Source organism: Taudactylus pleione, unplaced genomic scaffold (assembly GCF_031769625.1).
Source record: "Taudactylus pleione unplaced genomic scaffold, aTauple2 ptg000095l, whole genome shotgun sequence".
NCBI lineage: Eukaryota > Metazoa > Chordata > Amphibia > Anura > Myobatrachidae > Taudactylus > Taudactylus pleione.
This window is the reverse complement of record NW_028284497.1, coordinates 33,962,156-33,974,160: the sequence shown is the minus strand read 5'-3', so window position 1 is coordinate 33,974,160 and position 12,005 is coordinate 33,962,156. Positions and strand designations below refer to the sequence as shown.

Genomic DNA, 12,005 nt, shown 5'->3' with positions numbered 1-12,005 from the left:
GCGAGACCCGTCGCTCCCCGGGTCTCGCGCATGCGCACGACGGAGCTCCCTCCATCGTGCGCATGTGCAGTGGGGAACATCGACCCGCTTGCGAGCGTACTGCCGCTCGCGAGCAGGTCTGAATGACCCCCACAGTTCCGTAATCGCACGCAGGTCTGCTGTGAGAATATGCTCATGATTGCAATCGCAATGCCGTCGCACTGCCAGCATAGAGACGCTCAATTTCTCCCACTATCTCACATCCGTAATACTTTGCAAACTTTCATAAACATCGGCTACATCGAGTACCATCGGTCCCTCACGCAGAATTACAACAGCCCTGACCTTACGTAGAAATTGCTAACCTCGTTGCACGCAGTGGGCTCTCAAGCTGCGTATGCAATCGCAATGGCTAATTTATGCCTGCCCATGTAACGGCGTTCAAACGGTCAGGCACGCCTGCGTTTCTCCAACCACTCCCCCGTCACCACCCCCAAACCTTCACTGCCTGTCTCTGTGATCGCAGTGGGGCCTTCGCGCGCGAGCATTGCGATGCGTATGCATGCGCTGTACGCAACAAGTGCCCATCTGCGTACGCTTTAGCAATAGTGATCCATGATGAATCAGGCCCAGTGTCAGCTTCTGGAGTTGGACGGAGGCTGTGAGAGAGAGACTGTTTGAATCATATATGGCAATTCTTTTTCTCTCTGTTGCCTTACTACCTTCGGCTCCCATTATTCTAAAGGGAGTTTATTCCATACAACATATTAACAATAAACCTTTGCAATCTAACGTTTAAAACAAGAGATATGGTAAGAACTTACCTTTGTTATCTCTGTTTCTACGAAGTCCATAGGGTCCACAGGGTTGACCTTGGGGTATAGCTGGATCTGGATCCATGGGCACCACGCAGTTAAAGCTTTGCTGCTCCCAGGATGCACTTGGGTCCGTCCTCCTCTATACCCCGCCCCGGCCACAGGCACCTCAGTTGGTAAGCAGCTAAGGCCGGAGGAGGAGACTAAACAGAGAGAAGGAGGACTGGAACACACAAGAAACCATACTCACAGAAATGGGAGACGGAAAACCGGTGACCAGCCACACAGCCCATTTGAAGCCAGGTGCGTCAGGGCGGGCGCCCTGTGGACCCTATGGACTTCGTAGAAACAGAGATAACAAAGGTAAGTTCTTACCATATCTCTTGTTTTCTACTTCAGGGTCCATAGGGGGTCCACAGGGTTGACCTTGGGGATGTCCCAAAGCAGTTCAACTAAGGGCGGGGACGCTCCTGTGCTGAAAGGAGTACCCGGCGCCCGAAGGATGCATCCTGAGAGGCGAAGGTGTCAAACGCATAGAACCTCAAAAATGTTTGAATTGAAGACCAAGTGGCCGCCTTACACAGCTGAACAGCGGAGGCGCCACGTCTAGCAGCCCAAGAAGGACCCACAGAACAAGTGGAATGAGCCTTAACAGAGGCTGGCACAGGTAAACCCTCCTGTGCATAAGCCTCACAAATAACGGAACGAAGCCAACGGGCTAACGTTTGCTTGTTGGCAGGCCAACCCCTCTTGTGAAAACCGAAGAGGACAAACAAAGAATCCAACTTCCTAACCGAAGCAGTCCGATCCACATAGATTCTAAGTGCCCGGACTACATCTAAGGAAGCCTCACCAGCTGAAAGATCAGGCGACTGAAAAGCTGGCACAACAAGTTTCTGATTAATGTGGAACTTCGAGACCACTTTGGGCAAAAACTCAGGACGAGTGCGGAGCACCGCTCTGTCCTGATGAAAAATCAGAAAAGGAGGGCGACAGGAAAGCGCCCCCAACTCTGACACCCTCCTGGCAGAAGCAATTGCTAGGAGAAAAATGGTCTTGAACGTCAGCCACTTGAGGTTCACCGCCTCAAGAGGCTCAAAAAGATGACCCTGCAAGACCCGTAGCACCAGCGCCAAGTCCCAAGGAGCCACAGGAGGCACGAAGGGAGGCTGTATCCTGAGAACACCCTGGAAAAAGGTGTGAACATCCGGTAGTGTAGCAATCCGTCGCTGAAACCACACGGACAATGCAGACACATGAACCTTCAGAGAGGCCAGGCGTAAGCCGAGGTCCAAACCTGATTGAAGGAACTCCAAGATTCTGGAAACCCGGAACACCTGAGGATCATAGTTTCTGGATTCACACCACTGAAAGTAAGTGCGCCACACCCTGTGGTAAATCCGTGCGGAGGCAGGCTTGCGTGCCCTAAGCATGGTACCAATGACTGAACTGGAGAAACCCCTAGACCTCAAGACGGCTGTCTCAAGAGCCACGCCGTCAAAGACAGCCGACCCAGATCCGGGTAAAGGCAGGGCCCTTGAGACAACAGGTCCCGACGCTGAGGAAGAAGGTACGGAGCGTCAATGGAGAGACACCCCAGATCGGAGTACCAAGGACGTCTGGGCCACGCCGGAGCAACCAGCACGAGCGTGCCGCCGTCCTGCTTGAATTTCCGCAGAACCCGAGGAAGTAAGGATATCGGAGGAAACAGATACGCCAGGTGAAACGTCCATTTCACCGACAGCGCGTCTACCAGACTGGCGCCTGCGTCTCTTGTCCTTGACCCGTAAACGGGCAACTTGTGATTGTGACAGGAGGCCATCAAGTCCAGCTCCGGCAGCCCCCACCTGTCTACGAGTAGCTGAAACACCTCTGGGTGAAGCGACCATTCCCCGGGATGCACGTCGTGACGGCTGAGGAAGTCCGCCTCCCAATTGAGGACTCCGGGAATGAAGACTGCCGAGATCGCTGGAATGTGACACTCCGCCCAAGCAAGGATGCGAGACACCTCCGACATTGCTGCCCGACTTCGAGTTCCTCCGTGGTGGTTGATATACGCCACTGTGGTGGCGTTGTCGGACTGCACCTGAACCGCCCGTCCGTAAAGAGCGGGACCGGACGACTGCAGGGCCCGATAAACCACCCGCAGTTCCAGAATGTTGATGGGAAGAAGAGCTTCTTCCGCAGACCAACGACCCTGAAGTGACAACGAGCCGGTCACTGCCCCCCAACCCCGAAGACTGGCATCCGTCGTGAGCAGGACCCAGTCCGGGATCCAAAAGGGACGCCCCTCGACCAGATGAGCTGTCTGAAGCCACCAAGCCAAAGACTGCCAAACCTCCGGGGACAACACCAGCAACTGAGAGCGGATCCGGTGAGGTAACCCGTTCCATTCCGATAGAATCAGCCCCTGCAGAGGCCGGGAATGGAACTGGGCAAATTCCACCATGTCGAATGTTGACACCATGGAGCCCAAAACCCTCATAGCCGAATGGACCGACAGGCGGCAACTGCTCAGGCAACTGCGTATCCTCAGCTGCAGGGAGGTGACCTTCTCCGGGGTCAGGAAGATCCTTTGCTGCCGAGAATCCAGCAGGGCTCCCAAATGAACCATCCGCTGAGATGGAATCAGGGAGGACTTTTTCCAATTTATCAGCCACCCGTGCGCTTGCAGGCAAGCGACCGTCAAGTGGAGATGATGAAGCAGTACCTCCGGGGAACTCGCCAGCAACAGGAGGTCATCCAGATAAGGTAGTAGCCATACATTCTGGTTCCGAAGATGTGCGGCCATGACCGCCATAATCTTCGTGAACACCCTTGGTGCCGTGGAGAGACCAAAGGGTAGCGCCCGGAACTGGTAATGGTGTTGAAGGATAGCGAACCTCAGATACCGCTGGTGCGAAGGTGCTATCGGAACATGGAGGTAGGCGTCCTGGATATCCAGGGACACCATGCAATCCCCCGGTTCCATCTCCAGAATGATGGAATGTAACGTTTCCATCCTGAACTTGGGAACTCTGAGGAATTTGTTCAGAGACTTCAAGTTGAGGATAGGGCGATGAGAACCATTGGGTTTCCGCACCAGAAACAGAGAAGAATAGAACCCCGTCCCTCGTTGTAATTGAGGAACGGGAACAATGACCCCTGCTATCAGCAAGGACTCTATAGCTTCCTGAATCTGTAAAGACTTGGTCGTATCCTGAGAAAGACTCGTGCAGAAAAACTGGTGGGGTGGTCTGTGCCGAAAAGACAGGGCGTACCCCTGGGAGACCACTTCTCGAACCCAGGCATCCGTGGTGGTATTGTGCCAGCACTGGGCAAATAGAAGAAGTCGGCCTCCCACTCTGGGGTCCCCCAGAGGGAGGCCCGTCCCATCAGGCAGAAGGTTTATCTTCCTGCTTGGAAGAAGGGCGCCTGGCACTCCAGGGCTGCTTCTTTGGCTTAGAAGCTGCCTTGGTCGTCGACTGCCTCGGGAAGGACTGACCTTTTGCGTTGCCCTGAACCCGAAAGGACCGAAAAGCAGAGCTCCGTACCTTGGTAGGAGCAGAAGCCGAAGGGAGGAAGGCTGATTTAGACTTAGCCAGAGTGTCCACAATTTTGTCCAAGTCTGGACCAAAAAGCAACTCCCCATTAAAAGGTAAGGCCTCCAGTCCCTTTTTGGAGTCAGCGTCAGCTCTCCATGACCTCAGCCACAAGGACCGACGTGCTGACACAGCCGCAGCCGACACCCGAGAGGTTAGCAGGCTTGCGTCTAACGATGCTTCCCCAATGTAGGAAGCCGCATCCCTCATTTGACCTATCAACGCTCTCTGGATCTCCGGAGCATCTTCCGGAAAGGTATCCTCCAAAGCATTGGCCCAGCTCTCGATGGCCTTAGCCACCCAAGAGATGGCCATGAACGGACGGGCCACCGCCCCCGAGAGAGAGTAGATAGACTTCAAACAAGTCTCCACCTTCCTGTCCGTGGGATCCTTCAGGGAGGAGATCGACGGCAAAGGCAGCGTAGCGCTTTTAATTAAGCGGGTAACGTGGGAATCCACCGCTGGAGGAGTTTCCCACTTCCTGCAATGAGCCTCCGGAAACGGATAGTTCGAAGCCAACCGCTTCTGCGGTTGGAACCTCTTGCTGGGCAACTGCCAGGCCCCTGCCATATGATCCGTCAATTGATCGGACAGGGGAAAAACTGTCGAAGCTACCTTGGCCTTTTTAAAATTTGGGTATTTTGACCTGGGGGCGGGCACATCCTCCTCAATGTGAAGGATGGCCCGCACCGCCCTAACCAATGCCGGCATATTAATGGAAGACTTAGCCTCCATCTCCTGGGCCCCGGCATCCGAGTCAGAGTCTTCATGGATCTCCCCGTCATCCGAAGACACGTCCGTGTCCGTGAACTGAGCCGCCAGTGAAGCCGGAACGGAACGCTTGGACGCCCGTGGGGGCAAATCACTGTGCAACATATGTTGAAAAGCCGTTGACGAAGCCGCCAGACTCTGAACAGAGCTGGAGAGGACGTCCACCCAAGGCGGGGGTACTGCCTGAGGATACCCCTGAAAAGGTACCATCGACTGCTGCGGCACCGTGGGGGTTTGCACGTATACCGGCAAACCCGCATAAGGACCCACAGTCTGAGACCCGGGAGGAGACTGCACCAGACGAGTCACACCCGGGGAACGGGGCATGGTAGGCTGGGGCAACGCCCTAGAAGGGGCCGCAGTCGGGACCGCAAGTCGGTCCGCGATTGACGCCAGCACTTGCGTAAACATTGCCCACGGAGGATCCTGCGCCACCTGGGGTTTAGAGGGTCCAGGTACCAACTGGCACCGCCCGCACAGACCGTCCTGAGACAATTCTGCCCCGTCAACCCCTGCCGAACAGCGTCGGCAGGAAAACAACACAGGAGCCTCGGAGCGCTCATTCCCCTCATCAGACATGACACAAACTTTTTTGCAAAAAAAGTGTCTCACCGAAACGAGGTAAGGTGTATAACACCCACGCACTCCCAAGTATGCAACCCAAACAGCCCACAATATGGTACTGAGGAGCACACCGCAGTATGTGACGGACCTCACAAATACGTAGATTTATATAAGTGAGGTACACAGAAAGAACACCCCTCCCCCACGCACCTGCGGGCCGTAGGAGAAGGAAAGGGATAGGTAAAAAGCTGACAGTAAGTAGAAAATAAGCACAGACAGCAGCACTAGCAAAAGTCACATACCATGCAGAGAAGTTATACTCACTGCACCTTCCGCTACAATCAACCTCCCAGATTCAGTGTCTGGGAGGGCTATAGCGCTGCAAACACTGTTCTTTGCAGGGGGAGAGGTACGCAGGGGGACTGGTCCACTGGAAGCCTGCCTGGGAGCTCTGCGATGCTGCCTGAGGAAGATGGCCGCCGGAGAGCTCTGAGGAGGATTGGCCAGGAGATTACAGCCCAGCGATGCCAGCACACATGAGAGAAGGCGCGCTGGGCTAAGGGGAGGAGCGCTGAAGCAGGGAAGGCTGCCTCCCCTGCTAGTACTAAACCCCCGGGGAAGCCGGTTCCCCGCCGGTACTTACACCCCGGGGGCCAGCGGACACGCGGGGTATGCCTGAAGAGGGGGAGCCCGCCGCCGCTACTAGCGCCGCCGGTCTGTCCCCAGAGACCGGCGGCAAGAACACTGCATTTTCCCCGCGTGCAGCGCTGACAGCGCTGCACGCGGCTTACCTGGCCCCTTCAGTCCGGCAGCAGTCCTTGGGTGGTCCCGGAGCCACGCTAGCACTGACTCTGGGGTCCCGCTGTGATCCCCGGATCAGTACCGGCGTCGCATCGCCGGCGGGGCTGTTGGAGCGGCAGCATAGACGTCCAGATGGACAGTCTGATGCTGCCGCTCTGAAGATAGTGAAAATAAAATAATAAAATAAAATTTAAAAAATAAAAAATAAAGAATAAAGCTTAGGGGCTGCTTATGCAGCCCACTGCGCAGGGTGACCCGACTCCGGCCGGGCACCAACTAAAACTGAGGTGCCTGTGGCCGGGGCGGGGTATAGAGGAGGACGGACCCAAGTGCATCCTGGGAGCAGCAAAGCTTTAACTGCGTGGTGCCCATGGATCCAGATCCAGCTATACCCCAAGGTCAACCCTGTGGACCCCCTATGGACCCTGAAGTAGAAATTGGAAATCTGCAGAACGTTTCTATGAATATATACGTTCAGGTGCTCGCAATGTTACAGTGAAGTTACACTCATTAGTATTCTAATTTGAGTACACAGAATTGTGCAATTATTTATAGTGGTGAGAGCTCAATATAGATAATTATACCCACTATATTTTGATATATTGTGGCTATCAAATTTACTGATATGCATGTTTTATACCAGGCATAGTGTTTTTTATGGATTAAGCAGTATTTTATGTGTTTTAATAAATTGTCATTATTATACCACTTCTTTACTATATTATTACCCTAACTGAGCGCTATTGTACCTTAACATTAGTTCTATTCATCTACCATTGACAAAATTAATGCAAATGGGATCAGTAATTTCTATCACAGCTGCTAGACCCATTTAAATTGCTGCCTTTCGGCAGCTCAAGAAGAATGCTGTACAGTATAGTGCATAGACAGATCAAAATACTGGAAGATGCCCTTATCTTTGCAATCGGCACAGGTATTGGTGTGTTAACTTTGTAAAGAACCCGAATGCAGGAAAGGACATTCCTTCCAATGGATGGATTTGGACGAAAACTTCAGAGCATTAACATTGGATCCCGGAAGACATACTAGGGGGTTGAGGTACTGGTCAGACCTCCTGTTGGTGTACGCTGGGCAGAACTATGACCTGGGGAGACTTTCTGGGCCTTCTACTGGTTGGATTTGGATGAAAACTTCACAGAGTGGTAACATTGGATCCCAGAAGACATACTAGGGGGTTGAGGTACAAGTCTGTGTTGGGGCAGAGCTATGGGCAGTGGGGGTGGGGCATCAATTGGGGCATAACCATTTTTTTTTTTTTTAAAGAAAATTGTCAAAGTTTGGGCTGTACGGGTGGGCGTTATTAGAACATGTCAATCAATAATATAAGTATGTATAACTACAAATACAGAGATATAGGAAAAAAAAACTCTTTGGATGCAGCAGCGATGCTAAAATATACCAATGCCACAGAGGGTGTCCGAGGCCAATGCTGACTGCATTGCAGATCCAAGGGTTGCATTGAAAGACCCTGGCCTGGTCACTCCCAGTCATCCCCATTTTTGGGAACGCTGGCTATTGCCGCCCTTTGTCCACCCCCAAAATGCTGCAGCAGAAAGAGACCTGCACATGCACAGATCGCCAACAATCAGGGTTGTACGCAAACCATCGGTTTTGTGTACAACTCTAATTCAGACACTGAAATTCAAAGCAATGTAGCCAAGCAGCACATAGTATTTTAATATGTGTATATTTATATTGCGGGAAATGGGGACCTGGTTTTGCAGGGAACACAGTTGATATAAGGGACTGGAGGTAAGTAGCAATACACAGTGATTTGAGTTTCCTATACAATTGATGGAGAAATATGGTGGTGTCAGACGCACCTCTATATGAAACCAATTCTCAGATATTGAACAATTTTTATGTGAAGGAAGCTTAGCTTGTAATAATTGATCCTATCATACCGTGATTGAACAACCTAGCACATAATGATAATTGAGTTGTATTTCATTATAGAGGCAATTGCCATATGACTATTTCTATTTGCACAGTACGGGGCTGATGCAGAGCGAGTACTCGCCAGTCTGCATACCATACGGTCCATGAATTTGTTCTGCACAAGTTCAGGAAGTGAGAAATGATGTGTGTGCCTAATGCAGCCCTGGCCGCATCCTGCTCGTATCACACCTCATTACCGGAGCGGCAGAACAGGGCTGGGAAAGGGTGTTGTCACATAGGCGAAATACAGTTATATAGTGTTCACACAACATTTAGGCCTGTCAGGAGGCGTATCTTCCTTCTACAGCACTCTGTTAATGATGATATCAGTCCCGGGATCGGTATGAAATACCGCCGGCCCCTTGGCCGACAGCTCGATTCCCGGCAGCGCCTGGCCGACAAAAGCAGAGTTCCCGGCAGTGGAAGTCCCACAGCGCTGGTAATCCTGATCCTCGTTAAGATAAGTATAAACTAACCTAACCTAACCCTAACCCTCCTTAGGGGTGCCTAACCCTTACCTCCCCCCCCAAGTGCCTAATGCTAACCCTCCCTCCCCCTAGCCTAACCCTAACCCTCCCGGGGGGGTGCCTAACCCTAAGTCCCCCCCGGGTGCCCTAAACCTAACCCTCCCCCCCGCGCGGCTGTCCGCTCGCGGCGCCCGGCATCCCTTCGATCGGGATGCCGGGCGCCAGTGTCGGGAAAATGACAGGCGTCTACAAATAGACGCCTGTCATTTAACCCCCGCCAGGATAATGCAGTCGGGAAGCCGGCTGTCGGGATTAAGACAGCCGGTTTCCCGATTGCATCCCATCAGTCCCTATGTAGCTAGTTCATAATAAACCACAATGTTGTGGCACTAACAAGGCTTCCATATGCAAAATGATGGCCTTTTGTATGTTGGACTTGCATGTGTCTGAAGATGTGTATATCAGGAGACATTGTAATTATGCAGCCGCAACAAGATACACTCTATGCCTGCAGTAACAATCATAATCTTTCAGCCATAATAAGTAACTAAATGTCACCCTGCCCCTAAAGTAAGTAAACGGCACTAGTGCTTTAGACAACCAGTACCAAATTATGCCAGGCTATGCTCCCTTGTGTCTCCCCCATGTATTTCTCTTTCTCTCCCCCCCATGTCTCTCACTCCCCCCACTCCTTAGTAGATCTACACCTTACACATGCAAAATCAGGACAATATAAACCCCGCTACTGATTTAAACAAACCTGCCTAATTGCTATGAAACACATGTTTTGGGGCAAAACTCTGCCATTTTAAGGTCCACAAACGGGGAATGTTGGGGAGGTACACAGCTCCCTTTCATCACATTGAACTAAGGGGCCCATTTATCAATAAACGCATTTGCAATGCGATCGGGGCACAATATTAGCACCCAAAATCACATTGCAGGATACAATTATACCGCCCAGATGTATTAAATAGCAAATACAGGGACAGGATCCTTGGGATCAGACTTACCAGCAATGGCTCTGCTTGTATCCAAATTCACCGATTGCACTCGGATTCATACTAAGGTGTTTCATTTAAGTTATCTGTCTTTTTGTTTTAATTTATTTATTTTTTTACTTTTCCTATAAGGTAATGCAAAAACATACAGGACTTTAAAACAAGTTATACATAAACAAACAGAAGTCACACAGGAAGTAGTAGGTTACTTACATCATGGATAGTCAGAGGCCCCAGACCTGGTGAAATGCAAGTGAGATGGCATTTTCCCATGTGGACTACATACATTTTACTGAGCAAAGCATCTAATTTACATTAGTTCTTGCAGGTTTATATCTGCACCACTTTCATCATATAACTGGGTAATAAGGAGTAAAAGCAGGTGCAATGATGTAAAAGTATTTCATTTGCTCATGGAGTCATAAAAAGAGTTCATGTTATTTTATAACATTGTCATTTATTTGCATGCATTAGTTCATATTAACTATACTTACCAAATTCCCGTACTGTAAATAGAAGGGGTCCGAGTAACTACAGAGGTAGCTCCGTGCCCGGGGAACTTGCCTTTGCCCTGAAGAGCCAAATAATCTGAATAGAAGAGCAGACATTCAGAGACAAGTGCATGAATGCTGGCGTGTTTGATCTCTTACAAGTACTTTCCTAAAGCTCCCTGCACAAAGTGCTTACTGTGGGGAGTTGCAAAGGTTGGTAGTGGGAGCTTGCCTGAGGTTAAAGGAATTGCATTGATTTGTACCACATGGAATATATATACCACAGTCAAGTGCAGAGGTCATTAAAAGGTTTGTATTATTGTTTGTTTTAAACACGCATATTGTAATGTTATTTTTACTGAATTAAAACAAGGGTGCTAGCATTGATGCGCAATACATCATTCAAAAGCTGTCATAGAACTGGTAAAATACTTCTTATGACTGATCTTCATCTGTGGTTCTCTTAGAGAGAGAGCCTGTGGTCTGCATGTTGTGCTCGCATGCTCTGCACTGAAGAGGGCCTACAGGAGATCTCTGACTGCTGGGGGAGATTCGCCTGAGAAACGCTGGCAGCACAAAGAAGATGACATCTCTGCTGAAACATTGTTCATCCATTTGCAAGGTTCAATGGAACTCATCTCTAAACGGATGCAGAGAAGGAAAGGACATTTCATGCCATTAAAATTATTAGAATCCCAGTTTGACACATTGGAGCCTCCAGCTGCACCTGAGCTCTTTATTACTGTTAATGTGGAGAAGGATATCTCAGAAATAGTTTCTGAACTACAGGGTACGTTACAGGATAAGACTGAAATACGGATATAGGGCAAGGTAGAAAGTATTTCACCCTTGGTCCTCGGACCAGAACTTACCTTGCCATGAGTATATGTTCTATCCTGTATTACTTGTGTTTAATGATTTTGTTGATCTTAAAGATGTTGTAACATGAAAAAAATTAAATCAGATAGTTATGTAGTATGTTTTTTGTTTGTTTTTATTTGGCTACTGTTGTTGATTATTGTATATCTTATTGCTCTTTCTACATTTGATAATAACATTTTATTAAATCAATGAACATTTAAAAAAAAAAAAAAATACTAAAAAAAAAACCTAAAGAATCCAAAACAATATATATATATATATATATACACAAACAGTCTGGCACTCCACTGGTCACTGCGGACCGTTACCTTGCTCCTGGTGCCCTCCCCTGGGGATATACGTCCCCTGTGTACAGGAAAGAAGATTGGCGGGACTCTGGAGGCTTCGTTAATCAGGTGAAAAAAGCGTGTTTATTCTCAACGTTTCGGGGTATGACTACCCCTTCTTCAGGATAGGCACAAACAGTGACAGAATAAGAAGTGAAATAAATATCTTACCCCATCAATGCCCATGAGCAGCCGCCCGGCATCCGGATCGGGTACCAGAGGATGCCACAACCGGAAGTATTGATTCACTGTGTGTATCCTGAAGAAGGGGTCGCCGTACCCTGAAACGTTGAGAATAAACGCACTTTTTTTCACCCGATTAACAAAGCCTCCAGAGTGCCATGTGTGTATATGTATATATATATATA

The 12,005-nt window shown here is 49.8% G+C and overlaps 1 protein-coding gene across 1 annotated transcript in view; it reads left to right on the top strand.

The window, feature by feature from the left end:
• The window catches only part of IDNK (IDNK gluconokinase), a 39,515-nt gene extending 28,111 nt beyond the window's left edge, over window positions 1-11,404 (top strand). Inside the window, exon 5 of the mRNA XM_088470290.1 lies at window positions 10,897-11,404. Within this exon, the coding sequence (XP_088326416.1) occupies window positions 10,897-11,254 (358 nt within the window). The 3' untranslated portion in view covers window positions 11,255-11,404. The remainder of the gene's footprint in view (window positions 1-10,896) is intronic.
• The last annotated feature ends 601 nt before the right edge of the window (window positions 11,405-12,005 follow it).